Genomic DNA, 27,210 nt, shown 5'->3' with positions numbered 1-27,210 from the left:
GACACTTAACTGACTGAGCCACCCAGGTGCCCCCCAAGGTTCTAATCTTGATTCTGCAATAATTTCCCCTTACGAGAATGTTTGAAGAATAATAAAAGTCAGTAATAACACTTCATAGGATAGTTTTGAAGATTAAATGAGTTAATACATATAAAACAGAGCAGTTCCTGGCACACTGTAAATATTGGGTGTTGGATGAGGAGGAGGAGGAAGTTCAGCAGTTTATATTTTTATCTTTCACTTTTAATAAATGTTTTTGCCTATTCTTAAAAATAAGACGGCCTTTAATGTCTTTGAAAACCACGTGAACTACAAGTTATTTGAAGTTAGTGAACTTTATAATACATGTTTTCTAGGAAGTTCATGGTTTTATAACAGACTTTTTAAGAGTTTAATATTTTATCTGGCAAAACGTGATGTTCAAGACTTTCATAGCTTAAGCAGTTAGTAAATTTTGGGTATAATGTCAAGTAAGGTTGATATAACATTCATATATATTGTGGAGATGATAATCACAGCAGGCTATAGAATGACCTGAATAGGATAGCTGTCCTAGCCTTGAGATAGCCCAGGAGAAAAGATCATTTTGAAGTTCGTGACTCTAATGACGAACATTTAAGTACTTGATTACTTGAAATTTGATTGGTGATAAGGTCGCCTTGTTGAGGAATGAAGAATGTGTTACTTGTAGGCATATGGTCTTTTAATATTTTTTGGTGATTTATAATTGGAGAGTGGACATTGGTATAATCAAAGTAAATGTTAATGTTTTGTTCACATACTTATAAAGTTATCTTTGATTTATGCTTCACTTTTCCATAAAGACCACCTAATAGGAAAGAAGTTGTTGAGTCTTCTTGGCATTAATAAATCCACACCTGTTCTTTTGGAGAAGGAATTGCTCAGAATCAGTTATTACCCTTAGGCTCTTAGCTTAAGCCATTCTCTTTGAAAAATGGAGTGAAAACAAACAGTGTCTTTTTCTTCTTTATTCTACTGTTTCAGGAGCATATGACAGCTCAGATAAGAAATCAGAATTTTTGAGATAAGATCATTAATCCCAACTAAAAGTTTAATAGGAGATTAAATCACTCCTGTTTTCTATAAGTGATTCTTCTTACATAGTGCCTAGTGCATAAATATTTGTTGATATTGAATACATGCTTAGTTACAGACAAATCAATATACTAAAATTTTAATATTTCAAACTAGACTTGCTCTTATTTCTTTTGGGTACAAAAAGACTTGCTTAAAATAATTTTTAAAAATTATTTTGGTCTGTTTTAAGGCCACAGAAAGCGAGGCTGGTGATATGGACCTGAGTGGGTTGCCAGAAACAGCAGTGGATTCTGAGGACGATGATGATGAAGAAGACATTGAGAGGGCATCAGATCCTCTGATGAGCAGGGACATTGTGAGAGACTGCCTAGAGAAGGATCCAATTGACAGGACAGATGATGACATTGGTAAGTTTGGATAAGAAAATGAATTTAAGAGCAATTTAAAATATTTAGGGTAAAATGGCCTGATAAAATAGAGCCCAAGAATAGTAGGCTTTAAAAAGTCATTAATTTATAATTTTCCCTTGCATAAGCAGTAGCATTTGTCGAAAAAAAGTTTAAAGAATCAATTTTATTCAATCATTATGTTCTGAAGTCTACAAATGATAAAACTTCTCATAAAACTCTACCACATGAGCCCCTTCTCAGCTTACTTTATGACAAAAAAAGAAAAAAGTAGTCTTCCGTATAATGTTATTCCTGTTATTTTTCTTGTGAGCACTATTCCTATTAAGCTCACGTTTTCTGTATGTAAATACCAGTCAATGACAACTGGTAAAATTGCCATGTAAATGACTTTGCTTTTACTCTGGTTCCATCTGAAGATGGGACTGAGTGGAAAACTTAGTAGTATATGAGCTGCGGGGGGTTTAGACTTTCTTTAAGTGCATCCTAAGGTTAGAAATCCAAGTGGCTTTGTATCTGTTTTCCCCATCCTTGAAGTTTCCGTTACCCACTTTCCCATCAGAATAAGAGATGACTGTGTAATAATGGTTTAGTGTTCAGGTACGCCTTCTGCACTCAGGCTTCTTCCTTAGAATGCTAGGAGTCAGGGCAACTTCTGTAGAGCGCCTTGTGTCCACCACAGGTCTGGAATCTGTAAGCACCCTTGCCTGAGCCCAGATAATCTGTCCTACCACTCTCCCAACTCTTTTTGGCTGATATATATTTGCAGACAAATTCAAGGAACTTGCTCTATTGGGATTAGATATAGGACAGTATGGGCATAGTTATAAGTGGCTGGTTGCATGTGTTGTGAAGGAAACAAACATGATGAAAATCTTTTACCACCTACTGTATATACATACGCTAGAAAATTAAGGATGAAAAAAACAACAACTTGTATTAGATATTTAAAATACAAATTTAAAATTTATAGGATTGGTAAGCATTTATAGATGAATATACCATGTTGGTAACCATTCATTCATGCAGCTAATGTGATTGAGCACCTTCTATGTACTGAACATTTTTTTAAGTCCTGGCAACTCAGAGGGGAACAGGCAGGTAAGATCCTTGCTCTCTTTCAGTCTGAAGAATAAAGTGGGGATTAGGGAGTGATGGAGGTTGAGGAATGAACAGAATGGAGCCTATTTTAGGAGGAAATGGCTGGTAATGTCCTTTTAAAGGGCTCAGACATGAAGGAAGTGAAAAGGGGAGCCACCTATGCCTGTGGCCCCCAGTGAAGAAATGTGTTCTGTGTTAACCCTTTCTGGATAATTTTTGCTGGAGTAAGCACTTAAAGGCTTCACAGATACCCATCCCTGACTCTAGCCCATTTCCTTCTCTACCACCTGCACTCCCGTTCCAAAGGTGCTGGCAGTTTGCAAGTCTCTTGAGGGTTCTGCAGCATAAATTAGAGTGGTTCTATTTTACCCACTGAAAACATTGGGTTTCACTTTCTCATGTCTAATACCACATACACATTCATTTGATTTGCAGTGTCCAAAGTTGTATTACACTGTCCCATTCTCTTTGTCCTTGTCGACTTCTTTTTAAAAATGTCCTTAAAGAGAAAGTGAAATTGGAAGTGTATTCAGTTTGCCATCTTACTCCAGAATCCTTGCTCATAGGTTGTTTTTTTTTTTTTTTTAAATAAGATTGAACATTGCTTATGAACAGATTGATGTGGAAATTATTCTTTTGTAAGTTAATGTATCTTCTTTTTTGAATATGTTCATTTTAGTACAGTTATAGAAGAAAATAATTATTAAAATCATACAGCATATCATTCCTGGAAATTTAAGATTTTTCACTTCATGTCTGAGAAGGTGTCTTTTCCAGAATTTCTGGAAAGCAAATGCTATGCTGATTCCTTCAAAAGAATACAAAGCTATCTTTTTTTTTAAAATGTGCTTGTTGATATAACCTCCAGTGAATAACATTTACTTGAATGCCAATTCACTTGCAAGCAGAGATGATTCTGATGCTTGCTCCTATCAAATATACTTTTATTTAAAATAATAAACCATTATTATTAAAGTTAAAGCCTTATGAGTGTTGTTTGCTCTACAAGAGATCTTGGAAGAGCTTATATTCTGTCTCCTCAAGACAAAACCACATGTGAGCACTTTTAGCTTTTTTGCTGTTACTCTTGTTAAATCTAACTGATCTGCCAGTATTTAGTTACAACAGATACCTTTCATAAAAACTACAAACTTCTAAATGATGCTCTCTCTGGATGCCTCTGTTCCTAACCACCTTCCTCTAACCCCATGAAATAGAGAAGGAATGGTGTGTTGGGAGGTGGGGGGTGGGCAGAATCAAAGTTGAATCAAATGAAATTGCTAATATATTTTAAAAGCTGCAAGAATTAAAAAAATTGCTTTGGGGTTCCCATAGATTCTTGGGTGTGTGTACCTTTGTTTCAATACTTTGAAGGAAAGGACTTTATTCCTTTTTGCTCTCTAGCTCATAATTCTGTAGGTACTCAGTTATCGAATGGTTGTGAATTTAATTTCTTTTTTGAGGCCTTTACACATTAAGGTAGAGACCTACTTCTCAAAGATCCCTTCCAAAGAGTTCTTTTTTCTCCCCTTCAATATAGCACCAAAAAAACAAAAACAAAACTCCACGGATTTTTCAAAAACATCTTAATAGTAACCAGTTTTTATACAAAATTAAACCAAGCAAATAAGCTAATTTTTATATTGACATCGCTTGCGGTGTCTGTAAGCTCATTATCTGGCCTTTCTTTGTGTCACATTGACTAGAAAAAAAGTGTTTAAAAATGTCTTTTTTCAGGGTGCCTGGGTGGCTCGGTCAGTTGAGCATCTTACTCTTGATTTCGGCTCAGGTCATGATCTCAGAGTTTGTGGGATCAATCCGTGTGCTGTCAGCAGGGAGTCTGCTTGGGATTCTCTCTTTGCCCCTCCATCCCTCAAAATAAACTTTAAGGAAAAAAGGTCTTTTTTCATAAACAAATATTCCTTTCCTAACAAAATAAAATATTATTAATTAATGTATTATTCTAATAGATTCTTCCAAGCAACATAGAAGAAAGTAGTCCTGCTTCTTCAGTCCATGGCTTCTTCTTGCCATGTTCTAGGAACTGTGTTTTACTCATTCCAGGCCCTGAACTCTTGACTAACCCTAATTGCTTGAACTCTGTATGATCCCTGTGGCATTACCAGAGTTTATGTTGAGCCCCTATAGCCAAATGCTCCTGTTTTATATTCATTTTGTGAAGATTAGTGATAGAAATTCTTTATTGTTTTAATTGCACTAATTATCCAGTGTAATAAATACGGGTTACTACAAAACCAGCAACACTGTTGTTGAATCTTTGGGAGACTTAACTCTTAGATACCATCTGGTTAAGCATTTATTTATTTTTAGTTTTTCAGCTGAGCCTAGAGTATTATGTACATTACTATCATCAGATCTTTTCTGTCTTCTTTATTATTTATCCATATTATATGTGATACACAAATATTTTCTATCCTGTCATATTTTTTTAAATCTTAGTCATTACTCCTGTATCACAACTTGATTTCATAACCCATTAATGGAGCAGGAATCTTCCAAAAAGCAAGAACAATGTCTATGCAAGGCACTTCAAATCATTTTAGCAAGTATTAGTAAATATATTTTATACTTCATATACTCATATTCTTCAATCATATATGTGGTCGTAATTTGACTTACTGTCTATTATGTTATGTCATATTATGTTGAATTTAAAACATTTCTGACTTCTGGTCTCATATTCTTCTTAAGACCATGAATCTTCACTTGTCCAAGGAAATTTAGTATTATTGGAGGAGGAGGGGGAAGAAAGCAAAATGTGTGTTCTATAGGTAATATTTTATTACCTTATGGTGAGGGGTAGGGCAGTAATAGCTGAAGAAAACAGAGGCTTATAACTGCAGAACTAACAGTGATATACTAGCTTTTTCATTTGTTTTTTTGCTTCAGATCAAAAGGTCAGTGTGTTTGTAACACAATGATTGTTACCTCCCATATATAATAGATAATTGCAGTGGTATTAAAAATTGGTTTATTGCTGTCCCAAGGAATAAATATATTTTATTTATATGACCCAAACACACCCACTCCTTCCAGAAATAAAAGTTTCACTAAACAGAACTTATTCTATAAGTTATGTGCTTTGATTCTCTTCTTGTTTTTAAAATGCTGGTTTTAAAAAAAAAAAAATTGTTGGTTGCAACAGTATATTGATTTCCTGGCACATCAGTCTGGGTAAGATGGAAGAACACTGTCTTCTTGGACAGAGTCCCTGGGTACCACCTATCAGTGTTATTCTCCTGATTCCGAAGCCACTCTGTTATGAAAGTCTTTTACAGGGCGATGACGTAGGGTCTAATCAGAAGAGACATTACCCAGCTGGACCCGAGAAAAACACTTCATCTGACCTTCTATAAATGTAATGTTTTCACAGAATAGATCATTCTATTCTGTGTTGTTTTTGCAGTGAACAAACTACTGTATCTCCAATAACATAAATGTGTCACTAAATCCTAACAAATAGATGGAATGTACACAGGGACAGTTCCATTACGTGAGGACAAGAAAAATATAGCAGAATTTTTACTTAGAAATTTGAATGATATGAGTATGATAACAATGACAATAATAGCAGTTCTTATTTATTGAATATTTACTCTGTGCTAAGGACTTTATTATCTCTATTGTATTTGTCACAGCTGTCCAACAAAGGGTAGGTATTATATTGTTCTTTCATAAATGAGGGAAACATGCCTTAAGTAAATTAATCAGCTTTCCCAAAGCAATATAACTAATAAGTATTCAAGTGATGTCTGACATACACCTTGTGCTCTTTTATCATTACCTATAATGTCCAGCAGGAGGTTTGGAGGCAGACGGTCCTGAATCATCACTGTCACTTCCTAATTATATGACTTTGAGCCTGTTTTCTCACTGTGAAATGAGAAAGAAAACATGCACCTCATAGAGCCATAGTGAGGAGTAAGGAAAGAACTTAGTAATTAGTAAAGCTACCTAATAATAGAAAAAATTAAAAATAGAGACCACAGGACTAGAAAAGACTGTGAAGTCATCCATCTTGTCAACAGCTACAACTGTATCAAAGTTTAAGCTGTTTCTCCACAGCATCGCCAACAGGAAGACTGAAACTTTTCTCTCTTTTGGCCAGTCTGTGGGATAAAAAAAATAACGTATCAATTTTCATTTGTATTTGTGATATAATGTTTTAAATTCTATTTATTTAAATTCAAGTTAGTTAACATACTGTGTGGCGTTGGATTCAGTAGAACCCAGTGATTTCATCACTTACATATAACACCCAGTGCTCATCCCAACGAGTGCCCTCCTTAATGCCCATTACCCATTTAACCCCAACCCGCCCCCCCCAGCCCCCCAGCAACCCTCAGTTTGTTCTCTATATTTAAGAGTCTCTTGTGGTTTACATCTCTCTCCATTTTTATCTTTATTTTTCTTTCCCTTCCCCTGTGTTCATGTTTTGTTTCTTAAATTCCACATATTTAATGAAATCATATATTTGTCTTTCTCTGACTCATTTCACTTAGCATAATACAATTTTTAATTGATTAATTTTTATAAATTTGTCTTAATCCATAGAAAATACCCCTTGGTTTCTAAATCATGGGATATCTTTAGATTGAAAGTGGTTATTTCTGCTGTTTTGGGTGTCTACCTGCCCAGAAGGCACTAGAATAGACCTATTGATTTTTTTTTTTTTGGAGAATTCTCAGACCTCTATTTCATTTCAGCTTATCATTTCACCCTTTAATTAGCCTTAATAAGATCACAGCTGATTTTCAATAGAAATTTTCCATTTGAAGTTTATTAATTTCTTCATTCCCATTAGAATTTGAATCACAATGTATACTAGCATTCCTAAATCAATAAGTAAATGTCACCACTTCCATAGTGACAGTTCTTCGTTTACCCGCAAGAAGTTCAGCTTTTGTACTAACAATATTTGAAGTAATTATATTTTCCAGTGGGCAGTTTTGTAGGACATTTAAAAAGAAAGAACCCTAGAGCATTCTTTTTGAACGCTTTGTTTAAAAAAAAAAAAAAGTTGTAGTGGGGCACCTGGGTGGCTCAGTTGGGTGAGCATCCGACTCTTGGTTTCGACTCAGGTCATGATCTCACGGTTCGTGAGTTTGAGCCCCACATCAGGCTCTGTGCTGACAGTGTGGAGTCTGCTTGGGAATCTCTGTCTCCCTCTCTCTCTCTCATTGCCCCTCCCTTGCTCTCTCTCACTCTGTCTCTCAAATAAATAAGCTAAATAGATAAATAAATAAGTAATTGCTGATTAATGTTTACAATATCTTTTGCCTTTTAGAACAACTCTTAGAATTTATGCACCAGTTGCCTGCTTTTGCCAATATGACTATGTCAGTGAGACGAGAACTTTGTGCTGTTATGGTGTTTGCAGTCGTGGAACGAGCTGGGACCATAGTGCTAAATGATGGTGAAGAGGTTAGTGAACATTTCTGTCACTTAGGAAATTTCTGTTTGAGTGTCTCTTAGTACAGCAAGTGAACAAAAAACGAATTCTTATTTTTTCCTCTTAAAAAACAACGGGCAACAATTAGTTTGAATAATTTAAGAATTATGATACACTGATTGTTATGTCAAAATATTTCAAATCTAATATTTTTATTTTTTATAATATTTCATATGCTACTGATAGAAATACTTTGATATATTAACTTTTCAGATTTTTATAACTTTAAATGTTCATTGTATGCCTTTTGTCAGAACGCAATGATATTCTTATTGAGGCAGTGGTGATCATTTTATATTGCTTACATATATTTGGGGGAACAGAAGAATTCTTTTTCCTTGTGTCATTTTAGAGAAGAATGCCCAAAGTCAAATTAAAAGAGTGGAATGACATGTACCCCTAGCTGGGCATGAGGAAATACATAGATCCATGGCTGTGCTTTGCTTTATTCCTTGTTCTTTCTTTCGATTTAGTAAACAGTTAACTTCACTTGAGTTATTCCATCTTCAAAATGAAAAATCTGCTAAATCATTTGTAGAGACCATTCTAGCATTTACAGCTGCATGACCATAATTTTCTGCTTTGTCTTCATTTTTTTGAATTAGCTGGATTCCTGGTCAGTGATTCTGAATGGTTCTGTGGAAGTAACTTATCCAGATGGAAAAGCAGAAATATTATGTATGGGAAATAGTTTTGGTGTCTCTCCTACCATGGACAAAGAATACATGAAAGGAGTAATGAGAACAAAGGTGGATGACTGCCAGGTATAAAATATCATTAAAAATGTATATGTATATTTTATGCTTATCACATCTATACAGTTGGGGTAAGATTTTTCTGCCTATATAAATAGGTCATCTTTTAGAATTTTAAATATGATTTTAAAGTAGAATGTTATCACACCCTAGGAAATTAAAAATAAATCTTCCTTAAAGTTGTTTGGACTTGGGGCGCCTGGCTGGCTTGGTCAGTAGAGAATACAACTCTTGATCTCAGGGTCATGAGTTCAGGCCCCACATTTGGTATAAAGCATACTTAAAAAAATAATAAAGTTGTTTGGACTCCACATAACTAGGTGTTCTGTAAATATGTTTTATTTAAAAAAGTGTTCTGTAAATATGGCATTTTAAAATTTCCATTAATAGTAGTTTGATAATCTGTTCATCAAAAAATATAGAAGTAAAACACCCATTATGAAAAGAAATAGATTAATAAAGATGATGTGATATAGTTATGCAGTGTTTTTATTTAAATACATACAAGATAAGGAATTGATTTAAAAGTCATGAAAATCAGGAACGCCTGGGTGGCCCAGTTGGTTAAGCATCCAACTTTAGCTCAAGTCATGATCTTGTGGCTCGTGAGTTCGTGCCCCGCATTGGGCCCTGAGCTGACAGCTCAGAATCTGAAGACTGCTTTGGATTCTGTGTCTCCCTCTCTCTCTGCCCCTCCCTCGCTCACACCCTCTCTCACTCTCTCTCAAAAATAAATAAACATTAAAAAACTTAAAAACAATAAAAGTCCTGAAAATCATAGTATGAATCAGTAGAAGGACTTCTTGGTAAAAAGTAATTACTGATTAAAAGAAATACATGAGGGGCGCCTGGGTGGCCGACTTCAGCTCAGGTCACGATCTCGCGGTCCGTGAGTTCGAGCCCCGCATCGGGCTCTGGGCTGATGGCTCAGAGCCTGGAGCCTGCTTCCGATTCTGTGTCTCCCTCTCTCTCTGCCCCTCCCCCGTTCATGCTCTGTCTCTCTCTGTCTCAAAAATAAATAAAACGTTAAAAAAAAAAATTAAAAAAATAAATAAATAAAAGAAAATACATGATAGCAAAAGAAAAATGTTAGTGTTGATATTGTGTTAATAATCATTATTTAAAAGCATTTATGTGCGCCTGGGTGTCTCATTTGGTTGGGCGTCCAACTTTGGCTCAGGTCAAGATCTTGCGGTTTGTGGGTTCGAGCCCCGCATTGGGCTCTATGCTGACAACGCAGAGCCTGGAGCCTGCTTTGGATTCTGTGCCTCCCTCTCTCTCTGCCCCTCTTCTGCTCACACTGTGTCTCTTTCTTTCTCAAAAATAAACAAACATTAAACAATAAATAAATAAATAAAAGCATTTAATAAAAGACTAGAGAAAATGTGGAGACCAAATGTGAAATTTAGTTAGATTGATTATAACTGATAACCTCTGTATTATTAAGAAAAAATTTAAGATACTTGTGTTATCAAGTGTATAAAATTTATGTCTTCTCTTCTGAAAAAAAGTCTTTGAAAGATAAAATGTTTTAATGTAAATAAACCAAAAGATTTGACTTAGACCAATTAATGGTAAGTGCCCACTGTATTTAATGGTCTGTAGTCTGAAATACATCTGAATATACTTTGTTCTAAAAGAACATCATTGAATTTTTATAGTGTCTGATAAATGTAAAATAATACTCTTTTAAATTTTCATTTTAAGCACTTTACTTACTAAAAGAGAAAATGACCATGGCTATAAATAAATTTTTTTTTAATATTTATTTATTTTTGAGAGAGAGAGAGAGACAGAGCACAAGTGGGGGAAGGGGCAGAGAGGGAGGGAGACACAGAATCTGAAGCAGGCTCCAGGCTCTGAGCTGTCAGCACAGAGCCCGACACAGGGCTTGACCTCATGAGCCGGGAGATCATGACCTGAGCCAAAGTCAGACAGACGCTTAACTGACTAAGCCACCCAAGCGCCCCTACAAATACAATTATCTTACCTAGAGAATAATGTTGCCAAAAGTAATGTTGCCAAATAATTCCTTCAGTAAGCACTGTAGAGAAAAAATAAATGGTTGTGAATTCATTATTTTGAATAGTAATGCCAGAAGAACATTCTAAATATAGTCAAGTCTCAATTATTTGGCATAATAGAAGAAAACAAAATGGTAGGTAAATCTCGGAGTCTTTATTTGACCTAGAAATGTGTTTGTAAAAGAGATTTTAGATGATGTTTCAGCTTTGGAACTGTACTCCAAAATATAATAAAGCCATACTTGGTCCAAAACAAACTAGGAATTTGTTAAAGGTTTCCCTATCCTATTATCTCTTATCAGTTCCTCCCTGGTACATATTGGCATTACTAGAGCATTTTAGTCAGAGTCTGTACCCTTAAAGGGCAAGTTAAAAAGTTATTTTATTTCTGAGAATTCATCGATTACATTAATACCTCTTAATTGACCAGCCCCTTTTGTTAGAAATTTGTAATCATGGAACTCAAATGATATTAGAGGCATAGACATATTTCAGAATAATTGCTAAAAATGCTATATGACTGAATATTACAGAGTACTTAAGTAATATCAGATGTACCAGGTAACATTAAATATTTATTTCGGAATTCTGGGAAACGAAGAGAAAGAAGATGTCAGGGAAGAGAATCTACTCTATTTACTAGATGAGGAATTGGTGAGAAACCCGAGAAAAGTCTCTTCTCTCCACTCCAGTCTAAGCCACTGTAAAAGGAAGATCTTAAATAAGGGGCTTCAAGAATCACTCTTGTACCTGCACTGACTCATCTGCTCAGGCCTGACATTCATTCCCTCAGTAGGAGAACAAGGTTGGAGAATGAAGTTAGACTTAATGTAACGCTTGTGTTGGTGTATTATTTTAGTGTATTTCTGTTAAAATGTCATATCTGTCAGTAAGTTATCTACAAATGTTAGATCATCCTCTTGTTAGGGGATGTAAAGGAAACAATGAGAATCATATTTTCATTCATCCATAAGATGGCCTCTATAAGTTTATATCATTCTACTGAGCACCTTGTAGGCATTTAACAGTTATTAAATGAGATGAACAAAAATGCTGTTCTCCTTACCAAGAAGAGGCAACTTCGCCTAGGACTGGCCTTAATTTTCTTATAGTCCAGTGGGTTCCAAAAGTAAATACTGAATAATGTGATATTTAGTTGAGCTCAGAGTAAACCTGATCCACTATGAGTGGATTATATTTAACATTTATTTCTGTTTGTTTGGATCCCATGATATGCTCAAAGTTCTATTTTGCTTTGGATCCCTACTTTGTGTGCTCCTCTTTCAGTTCTCTCCTTTCATTGTTTGTGCTTGTTCCTCTGTTCGCTTTGAAAGACAAAGGCAGGGCTAGATATAGACACCCTATGGTACCAGGCAATTGGTAATGGTTTTCCGTTTCCCATATGTGCCTCCTTCTTTTCTCCTTCCCACTTCTATCCCTCTTTTCCATTCCTGCTCTTCTCTCCCACTCTTCTTTTCCTTCTCCCCTTTTTCTTCGCTACCACCTGTGTCTTAGGCCTGCCAGTAACACATCAGGCATTGCTTAGCCTTACCCTACACCCTCAATGGGGAACGAACCCTGGGATCCCTGTGTGAACAATCAGGCATGAATTTCCCTTACAGACCACAAAATGCCAGTTTAAATAGCTCTAACTTCTTAAGGTAAACCTGTTAGACTCCCCTTTTCCAGAGACCGTGGGAGCTAATGACACTGAATTTAAGTAGTTTTGGAGAAAGCACTTACATGGGAAAGTTGACAATACTGTATTATGGTTGACGTTTAATTTTACTTCATCCTTTTATCGTCTATTATAATTTTTCTACTAAATATCAGTTGTGATGTCATGTGCCCAAAAAACAATCCTGCAATGTAAGCTGCCTTTGGCCTTTTGTAAGCCAAATCTTGTTTGCATTTTTATTCTATATCAGAATGCCAAGGTCTACATTACTTTCATATGCTTACAGCTATTTAAAAGTATAAAACCTCATCAAAGTAATTATGTACATAGTTCACAATTTTTCAGCTGGCTTCATCATACCAATTAAAATTATGTCTTGCATATGAATTTCTTATTATGTCTTCAGACTTCTTAAAGCAAAAATAAATCTGCTAATAAAAATACAGATAAATGTTTTTACCTATTATTTATTTCTTTTTAGATATGTATGTCCCTATTAGAAATTCAGTTGGGTTTTATTTTCTTTTTGGATGGTACTTCAGTTTGGTACAGAAGTGACAAAAATATCTCTCAAAGGGGTGCCTAGATGGCTCAGGGGGTTAAGCATTGGTTGGACTTTGACTCAGGTCATGTTATCATGGCTCATGTGTTCAAGCCCCCCCCGTTGGGCTCTGTGCTGACATATCAAAGCCTGGAGCCTGCTTCAGATTCTGTGTCTCCCTCTCTTGCTGCCCTTCTCCTGCTCACTTCTCTCTCTCTCTCTCTCTCTCTCTCTCTCTCTCTCTCTCTCTCTCTCACAAAAACAGACAAACAAACAAACAAAAAAAACATTAAAAAAAAGTCTATGCTTTAAGAATTCCAAATCAAACTTATTCTAATTTCCTTAAACCTTCAGTCAAGATTAATTTTAGTACATTTCTCTTCTAAAATCATTTTCTTTCTTTTTTAATGTTTATTATTTATTTTTGAGAGAGAGAGCACAAGTCGGGGAGGGGCAGAGTGAGAGGGAGACACAGAATCTGAAGCAGGCTCCAGGCTCCAAGCTGTCAGCACACGGCCTGACTTCGGGCTTGAACCAATGAACTGTGTGACCATGACCTGAGCCCAAGTTGGACACTTAACTGACTGAGCCACCCAGGTGCCCCTAAGAGCATTTTCTTTTCTCTATCTACTTACTCCTTTTAACTTATGGAATGTATTTCTTTTTTAGGAGATAAATGAGAAAATGATATAATTGTGATCTCTAAAACAGAGTGTAAGAAAAATCACCTAAAATTATTTGGAGACAGAGCAATTTTGGTGCCCTGTAAAAAGAAAAAAAATAAACTATTTTTGAGACAAAGAACTAAGGACCACAGATTTCAAAACGTGTATACACCTGTGGTCAGTGTTATAGAAATGGATTGTGTTTTTAAATTAAAAAAAATTTTTTTAACTATATGTAATTATAAGAAAAGCCTATGTCTTTTGAATTTTAACTTTATGATTCCAATAGAAAAATTAATGAGATTTTATCAACCAGCTCTGGAAGAAACAATGTTGTAATAAGCTATTGCTCAGGTATGAAGCGCTGCTATTCTTTTAAAAAACTTTACTGATTGTATGGAAAGTATGGAAAATATAGAAAATTTATTAAATAAAACGAGTCACTTGTAATTTGCATTATTCAGAAATAATAATTATTAGCATACTGCTCTATTTTATTCCAAGATTTTGATGTGCATGAAAAAGATTTTTTTTAATTAGCAAGCATGTAATTATGAAATATTGGGCAAATCAGCATGCTGTTGGTACAGCTGTTTCTTTGTTTGTACAATGGGGACAATAGTAGGACCTTTATGGGATGACCAAGAAGGTGAATGGAGAGTTCCTATAAGGCCACCACAAAATGATGATGATGGTGTCATATTCATGATAATTATTATTACATTTGGTTTTCCATCTTTTAAAAAAATAAATATACTATCATGAACATTAAGTCAAAACTGTAAATACTCTAACTCATGTCTCCTCCTCACTGACTTCTGGTTAATTTGTGTAATAAGTGCTTTAATTCATTTTTCACTTTCTTTTTAAATTACTAAGAAATGTAATTTAGTTGTTTGCCCTAAGCCCTAATTTTTTTTTTTTAATTTTTTTTTGTTAACGTTTATTTATTTTTGAGACAGAGAGAGACAGAGCATGAATGGGGGAGGGTCAGAGAGAGAGAGGGAGACACAGAATCCGAAACAGGCTCCAGGCTCTGACCTGTCAGCACAGAGCCCGACGCGGGGCTCGAACCCACGAACCGTGAGATCATGACCTGAGTCGAAGTCGGACGCTTAACCGACTGAGCCACCCAGGCGCCCCAGCCCTAATATTTTTTATATTTGGGGTCACAGAGGAGTAATGGCTTACCATGCATATTATTTTTAACTTTTTGTTTAAGAGCAAGGATTGCCCTTAATACTAGTTACAAGGAATATGACTTGAGTTTAACAAGTAGGTGGCTTGTTTTGTGGACCTTTTTTGAACGAACTTTCTAAACTGATTTCTTATCAATATAATTAACAAATGTATAATATCTATTCCATGGGTATCTTTGAATTTTTATCTTTTTTTTCATTTTTATTTTCAAATTGTTGCTTTTAAAATCTTTTCTAACTTGTAAAGCCTACTAAGTGGTAATTATGTTTTTATATTTATCCTCCTAAGATCCCATCTTCAAAGAAGAGGCATGAAAAAGGACTCTTTTAATTTTATCTTCTGATTTTTAAAATGGTTAGGATTTTTAATATAAACTACATATAAATATGATAAAAATGAAACTTGATTTGACCAAAGAAGAAATACATTAAAAAGTAGAGAAGTCAGATTAAGGTTCATTACTGCATTCATTTAGAGAGTATGGGAAAGACATGGAAAAATGTCAGTGTTAAATAATTAAAACACTGAATTATTAGTACTGCTAGATCTCTTGCAAGCACTTTATCATTAACATGTGACTTACATTTTGTTCCAGTTTGTCTGCATAGCCCAGCAAGATTACTGCCGTATTCTCAACCAAGTAGAAAAGAACATGCAAAAAGTTGAGGAGGAAGGAGAAATTGTTATGGTAAAAGAACACCGAGAACTTGATAGGACCGGAACAAGAAAGGGACACATCGTCATTAAGGTAAGATAAACTTGCCTCCATCTTGTGGGAAGGATTTTTTTTTTTTTTTTTTTGTAGTATCCATTAGTTATGAGAACTTAAGATCCCTCCCCCCATTTTTACGTATGATTTCTCTTAAAAGTTACCAGCTGTTAAAAAGATCTTTGTACTTCCTGATGAACAGCAGTTTGATAAATTATTATATATATTACTACCCAGTTCATCTTATGTTGAAAATGTGGAATTATGGTACCATATAGATATTATTTGTACGAGATAGTGATTAAACCTTTTGTTACAGGGCACCTCAGAAAGATTAACGATGCATTTGGTGGAAGAGCATTCAGTGGTGGATCCAACATTCATAGAAGACTTTCTGTTGACCTACAGGACTTTTCTTTCTAGCCCAATGGAAGTGGGCAAAAAGTTATTGGAGTGGTTTAATGACCCGAGCCTCAGGGATAAGGTTGGAAAATATATTGTAGTTTGGCTTTTAAATGTGAAATGTTCAGATATAACCTTAAAGATAGTTTAATATATATATATATTTGTCACACCAGTTATGTTCAAATTAGTTTTTAATGTTTGAGAGAGAGAGATTGAGAGAGTATGCGTGAGGGAGGGGGGCAGGGAGAGAGAGACAGAGACAGAGACAGAGAGACAGACCCAACCAGGCTCCATGCTCAGCGCAGAGCCTGGCCTGGGGCTTCATCTCACGACTGTGAGATCATAACCTGAGCCAATATCAAAAGTCAGACACTTAACTGACGGAGCCACCCAGGCACCCCTCAAGTTATTCTTAATGAAAAAAGAGAATGCTCTTTTTAAGAAAAAAAAAAAAAAAAAAAAAAAAAGTGAGTCACCTGAGTTCCATTGGAATCCTCATCCTCTGTTGGGCAAATGGTCAGTGTATTCCAGATGAAAGTTACAATTTTTAAATTGGCACCAGAGCAGCATTTTATTGTACGTGTTGCTGGTCTGTAGGCCCCAGTAATATAATTCTAAACAGACTTCTTTAGCGGCTCTTGAGAGCTCTTTCAAGGCCAGATTGGATGATAAACTACATACCCTTTTGAGGTGTAAGAGTTAATCATAGCCTATACTCATTTCTTCTTTCCCCATGTGACAGTCTGATTTACATAAGGCAGACACGGGAAGGCAGGTAGGAAAATCCAGAACAGTAGACCAACAGTGAAAAGCCCCCAAGCTCTACTGCTGGTCCTGCCCCTAGCTAGCTCTGTGGTCTTAGAGAAATCATTTGGACAGCAGTGCTTTTCATGTTCTGAGAGTCACAAGCGTAGGCTTGTTCAGCCAGGCTCTCCAGCCATCAAAACTTGGTTTGAGTATTGCCTTTGCCATGTACCTTAGGTGTCATCTGACCCTCCTGCCAGTCATTTATTGACTTGTAAAATGAATAATCGACATCTTTTAGGGGTTATTGTGAACATGAATAATAGAAGTGAAGTTCTTTATGTAGTACCTGGCTCAATACACTTAATATATATTAAAATACGTCATACGTTTTAAAAATTGTTTGTTGGTGGTGGAAGTTGGTAATATTCAATTTATGATTTATGAATCTGTTTTCTTTTCTTTTCTTTTAATGTTTGTTTTTGAGAGCAAGTGAGCAAACAGGGGAGGGACAAAGAGAGGGAGACAGGATTTGAAGTGGGCTTTGCACTGACAGCAGAGAGCCCAACGTGGGGCTCAAACTCACGAACTGTGAGATCATGACCTGAGCCGAAGTCGGATCCTTAACCAACTGAGCCACCCAGATGCTCCTGAATCTTAGTTTTCTAACCTGTAATAGGCTACTAAGACTTTTAACTTGGCTTCTCAGCTGCAGAATTTTAATTTTATTAAAAGGTCGGGTGTTAGATATGGTTTCAAGGGAGATGTGATCAGGGTTTCCAAAATTTGAAAAATGGACAATAGTGATAGTAAATGACCAAAAATTAATATAAATATCAAGGCTTGACTCCTGAGTGTATACTAACTATAAACAGTATTTAACTGTAGTTAAAAATTAACTATATACCATCACCTTTGTTTCTCTACTGCTAGAATAATGTGCTTAATTTTCTCACTTTGATTAAAAGGGGAGATGGTTTGATTAGAGGTTAAGATGTTTGAAAAAAAAATCTGTGGAAAATGTATGTTATTTAAAATTTAGAAAATAAAACTCATAAATAAAACAAGTACTTTTATAAAGTTGCAGTTATACTCCATTTAGTAAGATTTTGTTGAGAATTCACTTTATGCTAAGACTTGTAATAAGTCTTAAGGATGTCCTGAGAACATAACAGATAAAGTTGTGCACATGGAACTTATTATAGTCTAATGAATGTCACAATCCTCTTGCTGGGTACATCACAAATAGTCTCTAACTGTGTGTGCGTGTGTGTGTGTGTGTGTGTGTGTGTGTGTGTTGGTCTGTATAAAGGAGGTGTAGGGCTCTGTGAAAACACATGTGCAGTTTAAGAAAAGTCTACTCATTTTTCCTGAAGAATTGGCAGTGTTAAAAGCCTCCTGAATCTTAATGTTAGCAAGTAAGATGTAATTCCCAATAACTTTCAGCTAGCTCCTTCCTTTTTATAACTTTTTCCCTTATAGATCTTTCTAGGCTTAATATTATTCATTCCTTTTGTCTCTTCTGCCCTCTACTGTTATTTTTTAGTTTCTGTCTTCTTTTGTCTTATATTAATTTATTTTGGTTTTATTATAGCTTTGTTTTTATTATGACCTGTTTCAAATATATTTTGAGAGTAAACAAGATAGAAGAAGTTAATTACTATCTTTCACAGATTCAAAATCCTTCTTAGCAAAACAACAAAAAGTCTATACTCATAAATATACATAATTTCAGAAGGTCATTTTCTTATGAATAAAATCCTTGCTGTGAGGGGTTTTGTTGTTTATTTTGTCCATTGTTACTAAGTAAACTGTTCAGTATCTTTTTTGAAATGACTTTAATTGCAGATTTTTAGCACTAAAAAGAAGAAAACCTGCTAAAACCATTGATTTTTCAGGTTACACGGGTAGTATTATTGTGGGTGAATAATCACTTCAATGACTTTGAAGGAGATCCTGCGATGACTCGATTTCTAGAAGAATTTGAAAATAACCTGGAAAGAGAGGTAATATTTTTGATGAAAAAAAAGTCATCAATTTTAAGTTCATTTAACTCAGCCTATTTTTGAAACCACTCTTTCTGAACTTTTATAGAAAATGGGCGGACATCTAAGGCTGTTAAATATTGCATGTGCGGCTAAAGCAAAAAGAAGATTGATGACATTAACAAAACCATCCCGAGAAGCTCCTTTGCCTTTTATCTTACTTGGTGGCTCAGAGAAGGGATTTGGAATCTTTGTGGACAGTGTAGATTCAGGTAGCAAAGCAACCGAAGCAGGCTTGAAACGAGGGGATCAGGTATATTTCTAAATCCAAACTGAAGAGTGATTATTGGTGCCTTTTTCTTCAATCAGTTGGGATACTGAAATGAATTTCATAATTTTATTTTTAGATATTAGAAGTAAATGGTCAAAACTTTGAAAATATTCAGCTGTCAAAAGCCATGGAAATTCTCAGAAATAACACACATTTATCAATCACTGTGAAAACCAATTTATTTGGTAAGTATTTTTGCATACTTTAATCTGTCTACTTTTGGTCTTTTTTTCCCCACATTTATGTCTTAATCATGAAAAAAGTCATTTTTATAAGTAATATTTCAAATATAAGAATCAAAATATTCACAGTAAAATGCATAGATACAGATAATTATGTAAGCATGTATGTAGATCTAAAAATCTAACTTGAGAACCATAAAGATTATTTTTATTGATAAATGTTTAAATACCTATTATTTTTAAATACCTAAAGATTTAAAGAGTATATTTAACTTAGTGTGAATGGAAGTGACAGAGCAACACAACAAAGAAGATTCTTGTGGTCATTCATTGGAGTAGTATTTTTCCATGGGATTACAGTTTTGATAGTTGAAGTATACACTTGTCACCTGTTCCTGAGTCCTACAATTTCCTTTGAATTGTTTGGATTTCTTATAATGGGTGTTTTATGGTGTTTATTTCCATTTTAGTATTTAAAGAACTGCTAACAAGATTGTCAGAAGAGAAAAGAAATGGTGCCCCTCACCTTCCTAAAATTGGAGACATCAAAAAGGCCAGTCGCTACTCCATTCCAGATCTCGCTGTAGATGTAGAACAGGTGATAGGACTTGAAAAAGTAAATAAAAAAAGTAAAGCTAACACTGTTGGAGGAAGAAACAAGCTAAAAAAGATACTTGACAAGACTCGGATCAGTATCTTGCCACAGAAACCATATAAGTAAGTGTCTGTATGAATTTTCTGTGTGTTATTTTATTGTGTTAAAATGATATGCAAAGGTAGTGATATAATTGATGTTTACGCATGTTCTCAGGTTTTATGGCTGACCTGTCTTAGAAGCAATATTAGTAATGATTTTAATCTCATATGTTTGCCACTTACTTGGCCAACCCAAGCTTTATTAGAGATAGTTTAGCATCTCCTCGTTTTTTTTTTTAATCATTTGTACTTAAAAAAAAAATAAGCATGTGTGTTTGCTCATGTTTCACCCATGGTTTGGAGTTGTTTTTGCTACATTTCTTTGTTTCTGGATATCTTGTCTACCATCACTGTCTGCCCTTTGTCAACCAATCATTGCTTCTTTTGGTTGCTACTACTCATCCTTGCCATTTTCTTTTTTCCTCTCTGTTTTCATTTATTTAACTGTTTCCAAGATATCACCAACCAAGCACAGAACTCCTTTCCTTCCTTCCAGTTGCCTGGACAGTCAGAATGTCAGGTATATTGTTGAATCTCTTCTTGGCTGCTTATTTATCCCAGGAGCTCAGACTAGACAAAGTTATAGGTGTCACACTTTTTTAGTCTTGTTTGTTTGCCTGTTCGCTTGGTTATTTCTTCATTTTAGCTCCTTCTTAGTCTAGAGATCTTTTATAAAATTCAATTACCATTAGCCAAAGTTGTTTTTCTTTTTAATGTTAAATAACAATGATGTACCAAATGCATTTATTACATATTCCTCAAGCTACAATGAAAGATAAGTTGCAAAACATGTAGGTATTTTCTTTCTTTGATAATTGAATGGCTCTTCTAGAGGAACAGTAGATATTCAGAACTACATCAAACATTTCTTAAATTCCATTTCAGATAAAAATTTTTATCTACAGATTGGAGAGATATGGTCCAAATATAGTATTGATGGGAGAGTCAAACTTGTGTTGTCCCCACTGAATATAATAACTGGTGGTTTTTTATCAGTTTAAAAAGACTTCTACAATAGAGTCCTAAGGATAAGCAATGAGTATGATGGTTTATTTATAGACTTGAGGGCATGTTTATATTGAGTAATTTTTAAATAAATGATGGATTAGGCCTGTTAGCATTACAGAAAATAGAAATTGATTTTTAAAATGACCATTCTTGATAAAAATTTTAATATAAAACGGGCAAAAAGAATCACTTAAATGTAGAATTATTAGCAGCACAATAACAACAACAACACAATCTGACAGTCATATTGGACCATGAACCTTAAAAAAAAGTCAAATAAAAGTCAGCATGACCCTGGCAAGTATTAATAGAAATGTGACATGGAAAAACTGGGATATAAGCCATCCACACTACAAGACATTGGCAAGGAACACAGTATGAGAATATTATGTATAATTTTGTTTTATATGTATTTAAAAAGATATTCAAAAGCTAGAGAAGGGAAAAGAAGATAATAAGATGTGTTGATTTTTAAACACTGAGGAAACATCTTAATTTGTATTTAAGAAAATGTAAGCTGATGTCTGACTCTTGGTTTTGGCTCAGGTCATGAGCTCACAGTTTTGTGAATTCAAGCCCCAAATCGAGCTAGAGTGAAGCCTGCTTGGGATTCTCTCTCTCTCCCTCTGTCTCTGCCCCTCTCCCACTTGCACTGTCTCTGTCTCTCTTGAAATAAGTAAACCTAAAAGGAAATGTGTGTCTCATTTTAAGTATTTTATTGTAAAAATTATTTGAAATAATTCATGTATATAATGCAACTGAAATGAAAAAATTTTATTTAAAAGCAGGCTTGGGGCACCCGGGTGGCTCAGTCGGTTAAGTGTCTGACTTCGGCTCAGGTCATGATCTCGCGGTTCACAAGTTCAAGCCCTGCGTCAGGCTCTGGGCTCACAGCTCAGAGCCTGGAGCCTGCTTCAGATTCTGTATCTCCCTCTCTCTCTGCCCCTCCCTCCACTTGTGCTGTGTCTCTTTCTCCCTCTTTCTCAAAAATAAACATTAAAAAGAAATTTTTTTTTTTTTAAAGTAGGCTCAGTAAACTGTAGGATCTATTATATGGTATGATAGACTTACTACTAGTTACTACCTAAATTTTGCTCTCCTAGAAATCAAAGATTTTTACAAAGATTTTTTTTTTTTTAACAAGGCCATTAAACTAGCCAATGAGGCAGATTTTCTAGATATACCGTGTCCCTCCCTCCCGACCCCCAACACTGTCAGTATTACAGAAGTTATGATGCTGGATGGTGGCAAACGGGCAAGGATAGGTATGGGAGAGGGATGTGAATAGGGTGAGAAGAAAAGGGTGAGGCAAGAGGATTATAGGAGTCAGATCTGGTTGTCAGGTAAGTAGAGAAAGCGTGATGAATACTGAGAAAAGAGAGAATAAGTCAATAAACTATAAAATCAACGAAGGCTAAAAAACAGTTTCAGTAACCATGAGAAGAGTTGGAGAGGTCAAACAATAGATATGCCCAGAGAGGGACTTTTCTGAATTAAGTCTTAACTATAAAGTAGTTCCAATCCAAGAAAGTATCCTCATGTCTGTGGATAACAGAGATATATAGGCAAGAGTTATTAGATCTTCATTTTAGGTGTGAAAATGTTGCTGAGAAACATTTCTTAAGAAGGCAGCTCTAGTGTTTTTAGCCATTTGTGGCCATCGTGACCCAGTTGGCTCTATATCTTTGGCCCGAGCCCATAATTGTTGTCTTATGTCCTGGATTACATCTGATACTTTTGGCAATAAAGATGGTTTTATGTGGTTGAGAAGTGAAATTCTACTAATGTGAAAGTTTTAATGTTTCACAGAACATTAATATTTCTCATCTTTATGTGCATGCCTATATGTGTTTAAATGGAAATTGGATTTTGTCACGGACTTACCTATGAATTTGGAAGAATTTACACTAAAATCATCTTTAATTTTTCTGTCGACTTTAAAAGAAATATCTTATCCTTGTTTCTTTAACTTTATAATTTCCATCCCCCCCCACAAAATAAAGAATGCTATTATATATTTTTTTTAATTATCATAGCCATTAAAGATAGTAGGTATTATGATCAGGCTCTAATGTCTGAGAACCTAACTGATGCTAAATGTCTTAATTTTATTTATGGCACCTTGGACACCCAACCAAAGAGTTTTCTTTCTCTTCATTTCTAATTTCTAGAAATTAGAACTGTGACCATTTGCTGATGATCTAGTTGTTTTGTATGTGTCCATGTTTATTATTTTAATTTTAAAGTCTCTTTTGGAAATAGTGTGCCCTTCAAATCTAGAAATTTTTAACTGTTATTAAATCATGTTTTTAAGAATTGTCCACAGTAACACGTTTTATAAAGGTAAATGAGTTTGTAGCTATCAGTAATAAGGAGTATTTCTCTGGGAATTTAAATGTCTAACTAGAAATTTTGAGTAGAGAACTAAAAATAAAACATGAGTCATTAATTTCCTTTGCCTCTTCTTTGATGCTAAGAAATATTACCATGGACCCCTGCTTTTTTATGCTTTGTATAATTAAGAAACAATCCCGGTGTCAGGGTTTCTTTACATTTGACTCCATAGTGATCTCATTTATTTCTCTGAAACACTGGAGAATGAAATTAGGACAGTTTGGATTTTTCTCCTCTGTTTTACTCTGTTTCTTCAGTTCTTAAAGATCAGATTATAAAATGATTTATCATTCTGATACATAAATCACCAGTCGAGTGAGACTAAATACACTGTTTTTAATGTGCTTATTCTTAAATCTATTTTCAGGAGTAACTAGAGTTTATCTTTTCTTGACAATACTGAGAGAGTACTGATATTCTTTGTCTACTGAAAGAGGCATAGGTTTTAGGGTGACATATGCTTAAGAAACAGCAAATAAGTTGAGTTAGATAATGCATAAGCAGTAGTTGCTACTGAATTTTCAACCAAATTTATTAATGGTACTTTTAAATGAGCTGTCTTATACAAATATGTTTTATTTATGGTCTGTGTCTATTATATATTGATGAGTTATAACTTTTTACTTGTGGATCATTTATTCTCTAATTTTTCTCTTTGTTCAGTGATATTGGGATTGGTCAGTCTCAGGATGACAGCATAGTAGGATTAAGGCAGACCAAGCACATCCCAACTGCATTGCCCGTCAGTGGAACCTTGTCCTCCAGTAATCCCGATTTATTGCAGTCACATCATCGCATTTTAGACTTCAGTACTACTCCTGGTGAGCATCGCCTGTGCTGCTTTTGTTTTCTTGTAGTAATCTGTTTTCTTCTAACATATGGTAATGCTGTATGTTCTTGGTTTGGCATGGATTGTGTCAAATGCTCCAAGTCAGAATGAACCTTAAATTTCAAACCACTGGAATCAGTTCTTTCTTATTCTTCAGACTAATTTGATATGATCCTGGGCAAATTAATCTCTGAACGTGTTTTCTCTTTCATAATAATAACACATACCATGCCAGTTATTACTAGGTCATGTTAAATAGAGTAAAAGGAATATATTAGATTAGCTTAATGGGATTTTCAATATAATAAAGATGAACTTTAGATTTAAATTTTTCCCTTTTTTGCTACCAACCTGAGAATTTTATGTGCTGCTGCTGTGTACTGATGTTTGTATTTGTGGATCATTCAGGTATCTGTGGGGAAAAATATGTTCATGCAGCAGATCAGTATGTTGACTTATAGAATCTTTGAAGAAGGATTGTAACGAGGGAGAGATGCAGGTTTAGCATTTATCTTTTCTAGGGAGGTTTTCCTGATTACTTCACTTAATTGTATTACCATATGCTAAAATCCTTTCCACTTACATATGGCTTTTCTTTCCCCCAGACTTGCCAGATCAAGTGTTAAGGGTTTTTAAAGCCGATCAGCAAAGCCGATACATCATGATCAGTAAGGACACCACAGCGAAGGAAGTAGTCATTCAGGCCATCAGGGAGTTTGCTGTGACTGCCACCCCGGATCAGTATTCGCTGTGTGAGGTCTCTGTCACACCTGAGGGTGTAATCAAACAAAGAAGACTCCCAGATCAGCTTTCCAAACTTGCTGATAGAATTCAGCTGAGTGGAAGGTATACAATATATCTGTCCTATTGGATTTCTTTAACCCCTCTTCAAACCCACACCAAAGTCTAAGAGATGAACACTTTCAAAGGGTTTTTAAAATGAGTAAGTACCCCTGCAAACGAGAAAGAAGACTTATCCCGTTCTCCAAGAATTGGTGAATCAAAGGAAATGTACCCAGTAGACTGCTGACCCTCACAAGGATCTCTTAAGACCCTTTTGAAAAGGAGGGCACTGTGACCTGAATATTGTTATTGGCTGTCAGGGCACAGGCAGTCACTTCTTACACTGGCTGTAGGACACCAGGCTGGTGAAGTCACAGAGCTAACGCTGATTCTCTTTCCTGGATGTGTACATTCACAAACATGTTTTTAAATCATATTCTGTTGTCACTTGCTCCTGCCTACTCAACTTTTCTAGGAGCTGCAATTGTTTAGATGGAGATATCAATGACCATGTGGCTGGCTAATGCTGCCTTTTATTGTGTGCTACACTGTGAAAAATACCTCGCTCTAGAACAAACTTTTGGTTGCTTCAGAGCTTGGTCTCCTGCTGCATAAGTGCTTATATCACATATTACTTGCAGGGTAACGTTGTACCTGATTTTGTCAGTCTCCTGAATTTCCCTTGATAATATGTAATGTGTGTCCTCAAACCACAAATTAGTGAAAGTTGAAAAAGCAGTTACCTTTTGGCTCTAATTTAAAGACTAGATTCTGCACTCACTGAATATTAAGTATTTTCATAAATCACTTTTTTTTTTCTTTTTTTCTTGCTGGATGGAGTCCAGCAAATTCTTTTTGTACTTGAATTTTCCATAGTATAAATCTGATTTAATTCATTCAAAACTTCCTTTTTCTTGCTATCAACTACAACTTTATTACTCTTCTTCACTTTTACTTTATTTCCAACCCTGACACCAGCAGTTAGTGTTGTTTTAGGAGATCAGTTTTTCTCATTATCATTTGAAGGCACATTGCTATATCTGTAACCATGATGGAGTTCTACAAATCTCCATTGAGGTGCAGATTCATGGCTCACAGTCAAGAAAATTATATATGAATACATGTCATGGGCTTCATGAGTAGTCAAAACTGGGAATGTTCAATCTGTGGATGTGAAGGCCTCAAGGTATGTGTTTTCCGTCATGGTCGCTTTGGTGAAAGATGCAAAAGGCCAGTTTGGCAAGACTCCCACTGGGCTCATTCTGCTTCTGTCTTTATGGAATTTGGCTTAGGAAAACATCTGTCTACTAAACCAAAAAAACAACCCCACAGGGCAAACATATGGATTCTATTTTCAACAAGTTGTTTACAAAGAGAAAGGAGTAATAATGAGTTCTCGTCTCTGTCACTGATAGTAACTATTCATTAATATTTGGGAGCCTCTGTTTCCTCATCTGACAAGAATAATACCTGCCCCACTTACTTGTAGGGTTTTTGTGAAAACCAGATATTTAAAAGTTAAAGAGCGGGGCGCCTGGGTGGCTCAGTAGGTTAAGCATCCGACTTCAGCTTAGGTCATGATCTCGTGGTTCATTAGTTCGAGCCCTGCATCAGACTCTTCGCTGACAGCTCAGAGCCTGGAGCCTGCTTCAGGTTCTGTGTCTCCCTCTCTCTCTCTGCCCCTTGCTCTCCCCCTCCCCCCAAATAAATAAACATAAAAAAAAAATCTATTTTGGCCTTATTGTACTCATAGTATCAGATAGAAGGGAATATCTTATAGGTTTCTTTGGTATTTGAATAAGTTGGTTCAAATTGGATCACGTTTACCTATTAAATAGTTACAGACTCTCTCTAGGAAAATAGGGTGATGACCTGTGTCTGATCTCTTCTGCCTTCCTTAGACCCTGTTTTCTTATTTAAACTGAAATTTTAAATTGAGCTATTTTCTGTCACTTTTAGCAAAAATACATAAAATAATCTGGAAATCAGGGAAGGGCAGGAGAAAAATACATGACAACTGGTACAAATGAAATGACATGTGATTTATTAGCTCCCATCAGTGACTTCCTGATAGGTGATTCTATGAGTTGGTGACTGGGGCAGCAGCTGTATTCTCTGTCCTTGTACAAGAGAATTCTTCCATCACTCACAGCCTGTTCTTGCAAATGTTGTCTACAAAGTAGCATCATTCTTTCAAGTAATGTCATGAGACTGCTGCTTAGGCTTAGAATTGTGTGTTTT

At 35.4% G+C, this 27,210-nt stretch overlaps 1 protein-coding gene across 13 annotated transcripts in view; it reads left to right on the top strand.

The window, feature by feature from the left end:
* The window catches only part of RAPGEF2 (Rap guanine nucleotide exchange factor 2), a 252,907-nt gene that overhangs the window by 209,902 nt on the left and 15,795 nt on the right, over nt 1-27,210 (top strand). For all 13 annotated transcript variants that reach the window (XM_053901165.1, XM_053901161.1, XM_053901162.1 and 10 more), the window contains 11 exons: nt 1,289-1,466; nt 7,876-8,012; nt 8,646-8,804; nt 15,499-15,651; nt 15,932-16,096; nt 18,660-18,767; nt 18,856-19,059; nt 19,154-19,262; nt 19,730-19,976; nt 24,021-24,178; nt 24,792-25,032. In XM_053901165.1, coding sequence (XP_053757140.1) covers nt 1,289-1,466; nt 7,876-8,012; nt 8,646-8,804; nt 15,499-15,651; nt 15,932-16,096; nt 18,660-18,767; nt 18,856-19,059; nt 19,154-19,262; nt 19,730-19,976; nt 24,021-24,178; nt 24,792-25,032 — 1,859 coding nt within the window. The remainder of the gene's footprint in view (nt 1-1,288; nt 1,467-7,875; nt 8,013-8,645; nt 8,805-15,498; nt 15,652-15,931; nt 16,097-18,659; nt 18,768-18,855; nt 19,060-19,153; nt 19,263-19,729; nt 19,977-24,020; nt 24,179-24,791; nt 25,033-27,210) is intronic.

This window comes from Panthera pardus, unplaced genomic scaffold, assembly GCF_024362965.1.
Source record: "Panthera pardus isolate Hobbes unplaced genomic scaffold, ASM2436296v1 HiC_scaffold_13, whole genome shotgun sequence".
Classification (NCBI taxonomy): domain Eukaryota; kingdom Metazoa; phylum Chordata; class Mammalia; order Carnivora; family Felidae; genus Panthera; species Panthera pardus.
Note: the sequence above shows the minus strand (reverse complement) of the source record. Positions and strands in the feature narration are given on the sequence as shown.